Source organism: Amblyomma americanum, chromosome 8 (genome assembly GCF_052857255.1).
Source record: "Amblyomma americanum isolate KBUSLIRL-KWMA chromosome 8, ASM5285725v1, whole genome shotgun sequence".
Taxonomy (NCBI): domain Eukaryota; kingdom Metazoa; phylum Arthropoda; class Arachnida; order Ixodida; family Ixodidae; genus Amblyomma; species Amblyomma americanum.
This window is the reverse complement of record NC_135504.1, coordinates 161,530,137-161,544,796: the sequence shown is the minus strand read 5'-3', so window position 1 is coordinate 161,544,796 and position 14,660 is coordinate 161,530,137. Positions and strand designations below refer to the sequence as shown.

General features: G+C 48.7%; 1 protein-coding gene across 1 annotated transcript in view; it reads left to right on the top strand.

Annotated features, from left to right (window-relative positions):
• LOC144102135 (kallikrein-4-like) overlaps positions 1-14,660 on the top strand; it is a 196,233-nt gene that overhangs the window by 48,761 nt on the left and 132,812 nt on the right. Inside the window, exon 2 of the mRNA XM_077635439.1 lies at positions 5,656-5,851. Within this exon, the coding sequence (XP_077491565.1) occupies positions 5,656-5,851 (196 nt within the window). The remainder of the gene's footprint in view (positions 1-5,655; positions 5,852-14,660) is intronic.

Here is a 14,660-nt window from a genome sequence, read left to right as displayed (position 1 = left end):
GTGCAGCGAGGTCGGCGCATGGTGACCTACCTATACCATTTTCTCGCAGTGATGGCGCGAGACTTCTCGCTACAAAATCCTGCCAGACGCAACGCTTTTTGTGCTGTGATCCGCAGCGTCAGTATATACCCCTTCTACGTATGGACCCCGCTTGTGACTCCCGCACGCATGCCATGCAACATAGACAGACGTGATCGAAAGGTCCTCCGCCTGGACGTTGCCTTCACTAAATCCTATTTACATAAAATTGGGGCATCCAGCATCCCTCTGTGCCCCGCATGTGGTGTGGCCGAGGATTTTCCACATTTAATCAGCATTCATCGCAAGGCACTTTAGGACTCGGACCACTGGAGGGACGCGGCTTCGTGTGCGCGCGGGGCAAAAGCATTTTTAGTGTTTTTAAGAGACACGGGTTTGGTGGACATTGTTTGACAATCATGTGTGTGCTTGTGAGTGCGTGAGTGTCCTTGATTCCACCATTCACGCTTTCTTTTTCCGTTTTGCTCCCTTTTTCACCATCCTGTTCTCTCATCTTCTCTTCTTTCACCCTCACCTGAAGTAGCGTGCCCTGCCGACAACCAGAGGACCTCTACTGTTCCATTAAAGTATGTCCTCCTTCTCCCCCTCCTAAGCTTACTTGGAATATTCACATTTGACCACAATATGCAAGGCAGCTAACAGAGTACGCTTCCTCAAGCGCACATTGTATCAGCTCTGTATAAAAACATCAAACCTAAAACTCACTTGTCAAGTCTCATCTTGAGTACGCGACCATCGTCTAATATCCTCATCAAGGATACCAAGCCAAATCCATTGAATGAGTTCAGATTAAAGCAGCCAGGTTTATTACTCATGATTATTCCTCCCTTACAAGCGCAAAAAGCTACAAAGAAATGTTTAGCTTCTTGCCCCTTCGAATGTTTTCACATAAAGAAAACAATACAAACAAATGTAAAAATGTTCTAAAAATCGTACGCAAAACCACCTCTCCGTCCCCTGTACGAGAATACGATCATTTTGTGCCCTCTACTCAAAGGCCTGACATGTGAAATCATGGAACGCTCCAAAATCGCCCGGGCTGTCTGTGGCGTTATCAAGGAAAGAGGTGTAGTCGGCACGTGGAAATTCTGATATATATTTTGTTACATTACTCTTTCCTTTTTGTGAATCCGTAGTAGCAGCTTAGTTGAAAATTAGCGCTCGTCCATTCTGTTATCTCGCCCTCTCATGCTTCAACGCTGCGTTATCTGTGCAACACCAACAGGATCAAACTTTTTTCCTTCCCACTTTATTGCTTTATTTAAATACTTGACGGTATATCTGTCTGCTTGTTTTGCGATCTCTTTTATTTTTCCTCTTGATGTAAAGGGTTGTATCCTGTATTGTATTACATCCCTGCTCGATAATACGCTTTGTGTTGAACGCCTTTGTAATAATTGTTCTACATTTGTACATGTGTTTTGTACGCTGCCCTTTCTTTTTTGTGCATCTGCAATAAGAGCTTGGTTTTCCGCTTAGTAGCTTTCAAAAATTTCTCTTACTATTTTTTGCATTTTTTCTTACAGTACTTTCTTTTGTGTTTGTTTGTGAAGTTCAATTTTTACTTACGCGCTTTCAATCAGTTTTGCATGCTTGGCCCCTCTTATACTTAATCTCTATAATCTAATCACTCTTATATACATTAGCTCACATTATGTACATTCCTTCGAATTGTGCAGTTCTTGTGCAGATATTCTGAACTGTCCTTTGCAGCAGTTCATTGGCTTCCGTGTTTGTACGCCGTGCAGGGTGATCAATCTTAGCCAAAGTCGGTTTATACACGCATTCAGACAAACCAACCAGCTCATGGTTATGCAACGGCGGCCTCTTTTCGCGCGCACTCCACTGCAGCGGCGAAAACATATCGAGCACGGCGGGCGACCCAGAAAGTGGTCGGCTGGACAGCGACTTCCCCCTTTGCGGTCGGGCCGAGGGCGGCGTCCCCGTTTCATTCGCTTAGTCCAGAAATAAAGGCCACGTTTGCTAGGGCCTGAGTGAGGTATAGTTGTGGTTGCGAAAGGTTCGCACGGCACTCTCGTTATCCGCGGGAGCCGCAAAAGCAGGCTTCACAGGGACAGGGTCAAGAACGTGATAAGCGCAAAAAACAAGGTCGAAGAAAGAAGAAAAACACGTGCTGTGGTCTTCTCGTTTCTTCGGCTGCCACTCTTGACTCCTGGGGCGCGATTACGGATCGCTCTCAAAAAACTGTCTCAATTTCGGTGTCGTCAAAATGACGACACCGAGTAATGCCGACCGCCGAATCGGCCAATGCGGAGCAAGGTTGCGGTGGGCTCCGCCCCGAAACCACTATTCGCACGACAAGGGACCGTAGACTAATGTTTTGCAGTAAAGACGCAGTGAATAAAAACGAGTAATGTTTTATTTTGCTAAGAAACTGTATTTCAAACCCAACAGCACCAAACAAAAGAAGCAGTGTTTTCATTTTTGCAATAAAGTTTGCTGTTCAGTCACTTTTCTTGCCGCGAAGGTGTGCTGTCAGCGGTATAGCGTGAACATCTTAGTCTGAAAGTGAACAAAAACGCAATGAAGAAAACAAGTAATGTTTTATTTTGGTAACAAACTGTCTGTAAATCTCAACAACACGAAGGAAAATTAGATGCATTCTCAGTTTTGCAATTAAATTTGCTGTAGGGTAACTTTTCTTGCCATGAGGGCGCGCTGGCAGTGGCAGAACGTGAACATGGCGGCCAGCAAGAAAACAGCTTATTCCTTGGCTAGTTCCCGTTTTTTCGCGTGTCGTCTAAAATCAAGGTACTTTGCGGATGTCTTAAGTGTGCAGCAAAATCTGATTGAAGGCAGTGAATGCTACGGGCCTGCCGAGGTCAACTTACAAGCCGCGCTCGGCTCGAAAATCGACGAAGGCAACTTTAGTCTGTGCTCTCGGTCGGCGCCTGTCGATGACCGAGTGACGTGTGGTTCTGTTTATTTTTTTTAGAAAATACCAGAAAACCATGAATCATCACATATAAGCAACTGCCGACGGACGGGAGCAGACAGGTGCAGCTGCTGATAGCTTGCAATCTCGGTGCGGGAAATGAGAGCCGACACGGCCTGCCTCTGTGGCAGCAATCACTCTTCTGCCTCGTAGCCAAGTGATGCCGCCCACATCGGGATAAGCACTTGATGTTCCGTTTGTATTTTTGCAGCTCCGTTCGGTTGATGTTCAACTGTTGCGGTGTTTCTTTTTTTTTTTCCTGTGCAAGATGCAGAAATTGATATTTATGCTCCGCTTAGTTTGTTTAGAGAGAAAGGAAGCACTTGATTTGATAACTTTGGTATTGTCACCGAGGAGAGAACGAGCTTGTTCCATTAACGTTATTTGCTGATCTTGTAGTAGATCCAGACTCAGGAAAGAAGTAGTTTGCCTGTATGGCTTGTGTAGAGGCTAATTGCAACTGGGCAGAAAGTTGAGCAAGTTTGTTCATGTTCGCTGGCACACACCGCTTGAATTGCATATGATGCAGGGCATTGAGGTAGGTAGGACAGGGCAGTGATGTGTAATATGTTAATGTATTTTGCTCAGCAGGCGGATGTTGGTATAACTGGGTTTGGTGAGGGCAGTGTTTGAAGGGCTTTAAATACTTTGCATAGCTTCTAACATACACTTCCTTTCAGGTCGGAAGACCACTTGGTTTTTTTTTTAAATTATGGTCCATCATATCTGAGGCACCCTGTATACAGGCCGCTCCAGTTAGAAAGAGAACAGCCAGTTGAAAATGACGAGGATATTAAATACCTAGACGAAAAGTAGTTTGAAAGCAGTAGCACTTATCACACATATTATGCGATAGCATAAAGAGCTTGTCCGGCCATTCGGCATTGTCACCGTCTTGTGTCATCATGGACAAGACTTCATAGCCGAGTTACGCAAACCAAGCTAGGTGTCAGTTATGGGGCAGTAACCGAGTGCTCAAAATTTCCCATAATGGAGCTGCCTGTATATTCTTAGAGCTATAGAGCATTTCCAGTAATGGTGTTGCATGATTTGTGACTGTAAACTAATGTCTACTCACACACCATCTCCTTGGTGATGTGTCTGTGATGTTTACACATCTTTGTCTATCAGTGAAGATGTTCTAGTCATTCAGCAGTCATTGTAGCCACTGCACCTTACAATATTTATTATGCATTGTACAGCGGTCTCCTTGCAGTAGGTACAGCTTTTAGCACAGAGTGAAACCCCTAGCCCCATACCATTAAGCTGAAAGCTTAGCTTTGGTATTACACGACTTATATGTTCCAAAATGTCTTATAGTCCTGAAAATGCATTATGTATAGTGTACTATGCCATATTTATTGTACAGGTAGCCTCTGTAGGAAAGAAAACATGCACTTTGAACTCCATTTTTCAGAATTTTTTTTTCCTTAACTGCACTCAGAAATGCCATATGGTAATTGTACATCAAGGTAAAGTATGCTTGTATGTACACAGCGTTTTTTGCAATAGAAACACTCGTATCAAATGCTGTGCCTAAAAAAATAAACGCGCTTACTGAATGTATGATGCAATAAAAAACAGCTTTTTGATTCCAACAAGCATCATCACAAATATTTCATGCCTTATTCCAGCACTACACGTTTGGTTCATGCATGTTCATCACACAGGTAATGACCACAGGCACTCCACCAAGCTGGAAGGAGACAGCAGAAGGGGCAGGTGGGCTGACATAAGCATTGACAAAAGACAGTTCAAAATGATGCTTTTCAAAAATTGGGCGAGCTGCTTCAACACCTTTTCCGTCTTCAGGAAGAGACTGTGCAACAACACGCTGCTGAGGGACTGGAAGATATACTAGCAAACACACTGAAAATGAAGTGGCAGCCGGTGGGGGGCACTTGTTTGTCACTGCTGGCTTCTGGCTGCACACAGGTTGGCCAAGGCCACAACCACATCACACAGTTGCTCACACACCTGCAGATGTGTGTTGTGCACTGACACAAGGAAATGACAGTGGCAACAGGGGAAGAGTGGCTGATATGACTCTCTACGCCAGCATGGTGAGTCAAGAGAAAGAAATGGCCTTGGGAAGGGCATGTAATGCGAAGGCAAGATAACCGCTGGTCCTTAAGGGTAATGGAGTGGATTCCAAGAGAACGTAAGCGTAGCATGGGGCGAGAAGAGGTAGTGTTCAGGCAAAGGATGGATGCAGCTGGCAATGGACAGGGTTAATTGGAGAGACATGGGAGAGGCCTTTGCCCTTGAATGGGTGTAGAAAGGCTGATGATGGTTACTTTAAATTTATTCAGTTATTTCACTAGTTACCGTGATGCTCTACTTTTCTGAATTGCGCCGACACTGCTATTACTATGGCGCGAAAACCTCCTCTCTATCTCAAAAACTGTTTTTAAAGATTAGAGGTGAGCTTTCTTGAAACCCCTGGTATATCATTCTTGCATGTGGTATTAGCGCTAATGCATATGTGAGCGGGTGTTTGCACCTGCACAGCTTGGTACAGATACGGAAACTTATAAGCTTGCACCATTGAAACTGTGAGGCTCCTTCTTCTGTATTGCTGGGTAGACACTAGTGCTTCTGAAGCATGATTCGTATTACGAGTGCTTGAACAGCGAAAGCTTCATCGTCTGCGCATGCAGGACCAAGAACCTACCTCCCAGCTGCTCTGTTCTGATGCTGCTGCTGGCTGTTCTCCTGAGCAGCGGTGTCCACGGCGCCCCGCAGAAAGATACGGCTGTGTCTCCGCCTGAGGGCGCAGACGACGATGTCTGCGTGTGCGTTCCCGAGGACGAGTGCAAGGACGACACCGTGCAGGCCAAAGAGAAGCTGCCCAAGGTGATGGCTTTCCGAAAGCAAAATTACTAGGCTGTACATCGGTTCCCTTCTGATGCCGCACGGCGAGTAGGGGCGGAGGTAGACATCGTGTCACCACTGCCGGCAAATGAACTGCGGTAGCACACATGCTCTAATGCGGGTTCCGACAAGAACGGTCACTTCCAAACGGCCTTGGCAAGTTTCACTTCACTGGCTGGAAAATGAAATGTCCCATCTCTAAATCTTTAATATCCAGCATTCCGATTTCGCAAAGAACCCCTTGCGCGCAGTCTGTTATGGAACGTGCATAAAAGTTCTCAGAAGCCGACATTTTCCAAACAAAATGTGCGGCGCAACTGTGAAGAAGTTGGCGAAAGAGCGCGGCTTGCAGCCTGTGCTCAACAAAACATTACCTTTAGTTTCTGGCACCTGTTTCAAGAAAACGAATACCATGTTTGTTGTACAAAAGTTTTTTGCTGCCTTCGAGCTGGTTCGAAGCATTCGCCGTGCTATTTGACCGAACTCGGACTAGGATCGCCAAATGCTTATAAATTCTAAAGGCTGCTTTTGAAGGCGGACGGAAGTGCACGGATCGCGCCGCACAAGAAGGAACTAAATCCCCTCAATGAACTAAAAGTAACGAAATCTCCTCCCTCCTCCTCCTACGCTGGCGCTGCTTCTCTCGGCTCCTGCCGGGCGGCGACGGTGGCGGAACGTAGGCAGGGGAAGCTATAAAATATTATGCCGCCACCGTCTGGAAGACGTTGAAGTAACGAGCGTTAGCTATTTGGTAGCGCAGGCTGTCGCCCATGCGGTGTATTACCACGTGATTAGGCTATTTTTCGATACCGCACGGCGAGCGGGCGCCTACCGCCTTGAGGTGGTGGTGGTGGTAGTAGTTTTTTTTTAATAATAGTAAAAAGTAGGCCGATTGAAAGGTGGTCGTGGCAGTGGTGTTTTATTAAAATAATAGTAAAAAGGAAGGAAAAGATTTTTGCTAGTCCCGGCATCTGCCATCGATACTGAAGCACGTGAGCTGGGGCAGCGGAAATAAAGGATAGCAGGCAGAATGGAGAAATTAAATGAAAAAGGTGAGGAGACAGGAAGAGAGGATAGGGGGAGAAGTAATATGTGCAAACTATTTACACAATAAGGAATGTGTCCAGGCTGTGCGCGTGATTAGTTCATTTTAGAGGAATTAAAACACGCGCACAGCACTGTGTTGGCTACAACTGGAGTGGGGCGTCCAGTTGTTAATCGTTCAAGGTAGAATTCGCGGAGCGTTCTGTCACTGCGTGTAACTACCTGACGGAGAACAGACGGGACGTCAAGCCCGTGTGTTCGAAGAATGCACAGAGGCTCAGCAAAGTTCGCTCACGAGTGCGCGCACTGCCCTGCGGCCGCAATAGCGTCTTGATGGAGTCTGGTATGCCCTGCGCCCTACAGGCCGCGAACATAACGCGACGAGCATCGGCGAACGCGGCACAGTGAAGGAGCAGGTGTCTAGTGTTTCCACTGCACCGCATCCGTCACACACATCACTCGTCGCGATTCCGTAACGCACCCGTCGTTCTCCAGGCCACACGCAGCCAATGCGCGCGCGGAAGATCATTGCCCGAAAATTGGTTTTGGGGGAAAGGAACTGGCGCAGTATCTGTCTCACATCTCGGCAGACACCTGAACCGCGCCGTAAGGGAAGGAATAAATGAGGGAGTCAAGGAAGAAAGAGGTGCGTAGTGGAGGGCTCCGGAATAATTTCGACCACCTGGGGACCTTTAACGTGCACTGACATCGCACAGTACACGGGCGCCTTTGCGTTTCGTCTCCATCATTTATGACCAATTTGAGCCGAAAAAGTTTTTCGGGTCTTTGGAGGCCTACCCGCCGTGGTGGCTCAGTGGTTAGGGCGCTCGTCTACTGATCCGGAGTTCCCGGGTTCGAACCCGACCGCGGCGGCTGCGTTTTTATGGAGGAAAAATGCTAAGGCGCCCGTGTGCTGTGCGATGTCAGTGCACGTTAAAGATCCCCAGGTGGTCGAAATTATTCCGGAGCCCTCCACTACGGCACTACTTCTTCCTTTCTTCTTTCACTCCCTCCTTTATCCCTTCCCTTAAGGCGTGGTTCAGGCGTCCAACGATATATGAGACAGATACTGCGCCATTTCCTTTCCCCAAAAACCAATTATTATTATTATTACTTTGGAGGCCCATTTTTTTTTCACCTCAAGGCGGTAGGTGCACGGTCTCCATTAGGTATGAAATTGTGAGCTCACGAGTGCTGATGTCACGGCCAACATGTTAAGCCTAACCATAAATAAATGTTAACCTAATCAGGCGATACTGCCTAACATGTTGTACTCATCGAGCCCGTTACAAATATGTCGTTAGTTATATCATGACCTAATCTGGTAATTATTTATAAGCAATTAAATTTAAGCCTAACCATAACTAGCTATTAACTTCATTACTAATACTGTGAGCACTTTATGCGCCTTCGTCATCGTCACCTCTCGGGCTGCTACTTCATTCTCTTTCACCTGTAAATTCCCGTCGTCATTGCATGGCACTGTTCGTTGGGAGCACGTCTCTGCCAGCCGGTGAGAATAAACGTCTTCCGTGAAGTCTTCCCTTACACGTGGTGGAGGCGCGCCTTGGATCCCCCGTGTCCTCTTTCTGTGCTTCTCCCTGGAGCTGCGTTCCGGTCGCCGCTTGTGTACTCTAACTGTAATGCCCCAAGAGCCGACGGCCCGGGTTCGTCCCGCTCCCCTCTGCTGCTCCCGCAAGTTGGACCGTGGGCAGCCGTCAACGCGACCCTCAAATGTTTGTTTCCTGGCCTCCGCGGCGACGACGTCGACGAGTGGCTTGGCCACAATGACCGCGTGAGTTCATTCAACCACTGGGACGACTTAATGTTTCCTTGTGTTTGACTGGCGTCGCACGCACACGGTTCTTAAATCACGAGACGGACATTCCAGACTGGACAAGTTTCAAGCAGCAGTTGCGACAGATTTTTGGCTCTCCGGCTGTTCGGTATGAAGTAGCCAAGAAAATGCTTGCTGACCGCATCCAGCGCCCTGCCGAGTCGTACACTTCTAATATTTAGGATGTGCTTGCTCTCTGCCGGCATGTCTATGTCACTACGACCGAGGCTGGCCGTGTTCGCCACGTCCTGAAGGGTATCTGCTCTCTGACGTTCAGTGCCCTTGCCGTGCAAAACCCTACGTCCGTCGACGCCATCATTGCGACCTGCCAACGCCTCGATGAGCTGCAATCCATCCGTTTGCAACGTGACCCGGCTGCCTCCCTTTTGCCCGCCGGCTCCGACCTGCGTGCCCTATTTCGTGCGCTCATTAGTGAGGAGCTTCTCGCACACGGTTCTCCGTGCCTCACAGCACCTGCGCCTCCTGCTCCGTCCTCTGCTGGTACTGGCCTTCGCAGCATCATCAAAGAAGAGTTGGCGTCAGTGACCTGCTCTCTGGCACCAGACACCCCTGCTCTTCGCCCTACACCCACGTACGCTCAGGTCGCTGCCATCCCAGCTGTCTTTGGACCGCCTCCAACGCCAGCGCCGCCACGCAACCACGTCACAGCTTTGGCACCTCCAACCTCAACGGCACCGTTCTAATCGCCCTGGCGCCCCAGCCACCCGATGTGTTATTGCGGCTTCCGGGGCCATATTGCCCGCTTGTGCCGTCGGCGCCTTCAAGACAAATGTCGCGGGTATGAAGCCTTCGAAAGCGGCTACACTCTGAGTGGTCCCTCTCATCAACGCCGTGCCTTCACTGACTCTTCGAGACGTTCTTCTTCACCTTCCCCAGCTCTGCTCCGCCTCGGGGTTATCGGCCCACCAGAGCTGGATCCCCTTCGCCGTATCGCCGCTCTTCCTCTCTGCTCCGGCCGGCTTCTCCGGCGCCTGTCCTGCGCTGGGAAAACTAGCTAGTGCAGTTTTTGGAGGGAACGCTGCATGCTTCGGACACCGACGGATACCTCCGGAGCGCCCGTCCAATATGGTTTTAATGTGGGTTGAAGGTTTGCAGCTAAAGGCTTTGATTGACACGGGCGCTGCAGTTTTTGTTATTCACGCAGACTTATGTTTTCGCTTACGGAAGGTGAAAACTCCGTAAGATGGGCCACCCTGCGTGGAGCTAACGACGTCAACATTCGCCCATCTGCTAAGTACACTGTCCGGGTTGCTATTGACGGTGTCCGTCACCATGTACAATTTGCTGTGCTTTCTCCTTGCGGTTACCTTATGATTTTCGGCTGGGATTCCTTGTCTTCCGCATGTGCTTTTATTTCTTGCCGTGACCGCATCGTGCTCATGACCGAGAGCGACCCCCCATCACCTGAAGTACTCGAGCCCTGTCCTCGCCTCATTGCCGCTGCTGATTCGGTTTTGCCCGCTGGGAGTCAAAATCTTGTCAGGCTTACTTCTGATACCATCGTTCATGGGGATGTCCTCATCTGATCGACATCTGCTCAGAAGACCTGCCTTGCCGCCTAGCCTGGTTCGTTTTGAACATGAATCAGCTGTCGTCGCTGTCTTCCCGTGAACCTCTAGTCTTGCCCAAAGGCGTTTCTTTTTCCTGCACGTTGGACATGCACCCGGTTTCCCTCGTCGTGCTTACCGCGGCCTCGCCCCCCCCCCCTCCCCCAGTCGCCGCATTCAGCGCACGTTTCTCTCTCCGTTCTCTCTGCCATCATCAATCCAGATCTCCCGGCGTCACAACGGCAAGTGTTACTGACTTGCTTCGCAAGCAGCAAGGCTCTTTTGATGTGGCTTCCGCTACCCTGGGCAAGACTTCTGTTGCCGAGAACCGCATCGTTACCGAAGGTACCTCGGTTGTTCGCCGCCGCCCGTCCCTCGTTTCTTTATCTGAACGCAAAGACATCGATGACAATGTGAGTGCTATGCTCCGCCGAGACATTATTCGCCCTTCCGCCAGTCCCTGGCCTTCCCCGGAGGTTTTGGTGAGGAACGATGGGTCAGTGCGATTTTGTGTTGATTACCGTGCACTCAACAAAATTACTCGTAAAGACGTTTACCTTATGCCACGTATTGAGGACTCCCTCGACTCTCTCCAGGGAGCTGAATACTTTTCCTCCCAGATCTTCCTTCCGGTTACTGGCAGATACCCATGCATGAAACAGACAAGCAAAAGACCGCGTTCGCTACTCCCGACGGCCCTTACGAATTTAATGTTATGCCATTTGGACTGTGTAACGCTCCTGCTACTTTTGAACGCATGATAGAGCCCTTCGCAGCCTGAAATGGAAAACCTGCTTATGCTACCTGGACGACATTGTTACTTTCCTTTCAACTTTTCCTGAACACTTACGCCGCCTCGATGAAGTGCTCACTTGCCTCGCTTCTGCTGGCCTTCAACTCAATACGAAATAGTGCCATTTCTCCAGGAGGGAAATCATGATTCTGGGCAAGCTTGTCAGCCGGGACGGCATTCGACCCGACCCTGACAAGCTTGCCGCTGTCCTGAACTTTGCATGTCCCCAGAAGACTAAACAACTGCGTAGTTTCCTCCGTCTGTCCTCTCATTTTCGCCGCTTTATACGAAGTTTCGCTACCACTGCCGCGCCACTGCACCAGCTCGTAGCTGCTCACAGTGCTTTCGTTTAGACTGAGCATTGCAAAAGTGCTTTTCAAGCCTTGAAGCAAGCTCTCACCTCCGACCCTATCCTTGGCCACTTCGACGATGCTGCTCCCACCATTCTACACACTCACGCTAGTGGCCACAGCCTTGGTGCTGTTCTTCTACACCGTGATAGTACTTCTCGCGAAAGAGTGATTGCGTTCGCCAGCCTCACTCTGACACCTGCGGCACGTAACTACACTAACACTGAGCAGGAATGTCTTGCCGTCGTTAGGGCAGTTCATAAATTCCGCCCTTACCTTTACGGTCACCACTTCACGGTCGTCGCGGACCATCACGCATTATGCTGGTTGTCTAGCCTCAAAAATTTGACTGGCCGCCTTGGCCACTGGGTTCTTCGTGTCCAAGAATACAATTTTGACGTCACCTACAAGTCCGGTCGAACCCACCGAGACGCTTTGAAGAACCACGTTGCGCATTCAAAAGAGACAAACACAGGAAAAAGCCAAGACGGAAAGAGCGCAATTTTTATACCACGTCATTCGGGACTACAAGGCTGCTGGTGCCAAGACTCTTGCTCGTTGTTCTGCTGCGGGCCAGAGTCTGCTGAAGACACAGGGCCCACCAGAACTCTGTCATCTGGGCGGCAACTTTTCTAGCGGAACGCAGCGTAATTTCTGCTAGCCAGTTCGGGTCAATCGCATAGCAAAGCGAGCGCAAAAGGTCTTGGAACATGCGTACTTGGCTCCAAATTTCCGATCTTAAGTATCTGCAAATGCGTTTTAGAATGGTCGTTTGCGGCTTGATGAAACCGAACAGTGAACTTACTTCTTCGGGAATGATTCCCTTCCGGAGGCAAAAGGCGATGTACCTGGCTTGACATGTAGCACTGACGAAGTTGACACAGGCGTTGACTTGTAAAGGTGAAGGATGAACATTCATAAAAGGGCCCTCGGTTGTTGTGTCTCAGGTAGCAGCATCCCACCGCTGCCACCAGTTGTTGCGATTCAGGTAGCGTGACTGGGCCGGAGAAGAGACGAGGACGATTGGAGGAAGAAAACTTGGAAAACTTTATACAAGGACTATCTACATATGTACAAGTAGGGCAATTAAGAGTGCTTCTCAGTAAAGAGAGCTTCTTAGCAGTCGGGAGTATCTGGTATCTCTCAGGGGGGGGGGGGGGGGGGGGGGGCTCTCTTCTGGTACCAAATCAGCAGCTCCTTAAATACTCTTCGTATTCCCCAGATCCCTAGCTGGGGAATATAGTTCGAAGAATGATGTCCAATCACACGATGGCACTGATGCTACCACCGACAGCAGGGTGGTCCTGATGTTCTCTCGCAGCTCGGTCGAGGGAAAGGGGACAGGACCCGGTCACGTTGTCGTCCCCGCGGCCTCCAGGCGGGCGCGCACGTGCGTCCGGACCGCGCCCATGTGGTGGACACAGAAGGCGCCTGCGTGACACAGGAATGCAGACTGTCTCCCAGCAGGGGTTGAAAGGTCTTGTACTGATGACCGGAACGCGGAACCTCTCTCCAAGGCGTGGCACTCGAACAGTTGTTCAATCCCAGCGTGACTGAAGAGGGCAACGCTGATCCTGTACTTCGTCGCCTGATGACCGGAACGAATACGTGGGGACGCTATGGTCGTCGCTGCTTCCGGCATTCCTGCAGCCACGTCTCCCCTAGAGGGCTCACCCACCCTCGCGGTGGTCCTCAGGGAATCCTCCCCTTGTCCAAATTCGCCGTACTCAACAGCAGGAAGGAAGCGCGAGTACAACAGCACCCCCACCGCCAGATATTTCGCCCGGAAGATGAACTGCTCGCACGTAGCTCGGCTGACTGGGCGTGCCAGGAACCAGATGCTGTCTGGGAGTCTTCGGATGACCTTCAGTGCCGAAGCTCCGCATCGCTTCCCCTCGTCAGATGGCCGTTTCGGGAAATTCTCTGCAATGCTAGCCAATCCACACTGCTTGCTTTAGAGGAATGGACTCAGAAAAACTGCCTGACGGTCAATGTGTCGAAAACTAAATGCATTTTGTTCAGGTCTAAGGGGAGAAATATAACAGTAAACAGAAATGTAGCCTTAAAATCTATTTCGATTGAAATTGTTGCTACTTTTAAAACCTTAGGAGTTTTTTTCTTCATGAAACTTTACCCTGCGATTATCTTATCGATCATCTAGTAGCAAAACTCTCTCAAGTTATAGGCTTCATATATCGCAACCGCTGTATTCTGCCTCGAAAGGCTATGCTGGCCATTTATAACAGCCCATACCCATGAGCTATTTTTAAAATGCAATGTGATGCCTATTATGGCAACGTATGACTACCGACTGAGTAAGCTTTATAAACTGAAATTAAAGAATGGTGGAACATTCTTAAAACAGTTAGCGAACTTACAAAACAGCCCGAGTCACGTCACTCGTAATAGTGAATACTGGAATGTCAAAACACCGCAAAACATACGGTCATCAAACACTGCAAAATCAGTTGCCGAGATTATTAAATAAATTGAACAGAGAAAAGGTACAGTTAGAAATATATGCATTTAAAGAAATCAGAAAATACTTCATGTCCAAATGATCATGCCTGATTATCACTGACAATCCGCAATTACACTTATTTTTTTCGGTTGATACACCTATATCTTTTTCAATTGAATCATTTCTCCTTACCGCAAGTGATCATGTTTACCTACCGGTTTTTTTACTGTATTGTATCCATACTATTTCCCCTGGCGAGTGAACTACAAATATGGCTGTCTTTTCTGGCCTTACTAGACTGCAACCGTATATGCATATTTGTTCTTATTAGTTGATAGAATTGGATTTGTCATTCTTTCATGCCTTAAATCAAGACAATTTTGTTCTATCCATCAGGCTGTACGTTCTATTTTATGTTCTATCTATTCATTTGTGCCGTATATACAAAATTTTATGTTGTATTTTAGTCTAGGAAAATGGAATTTATTACTGTGTACTGTGAGCTGTACTGTGTATTACATCCTTTTTTCTTGCGTAGAAGTATTGCCGCTGTACCGCTGCCAAGTGCATGGGGTCCTGCCGCTCTGTCAAGCGGTCGTTTGCGACAGCTTTTACTGCCGGCCTCCAGTGTCGATCATGTACCCTACGACACAAATATGTTTGCACGCGACAGAAAGTCTTGCGTGCAAACAGAGCAGCTGCTTCCCATGTATTCCCGCCCACTTTTCGTATATATTG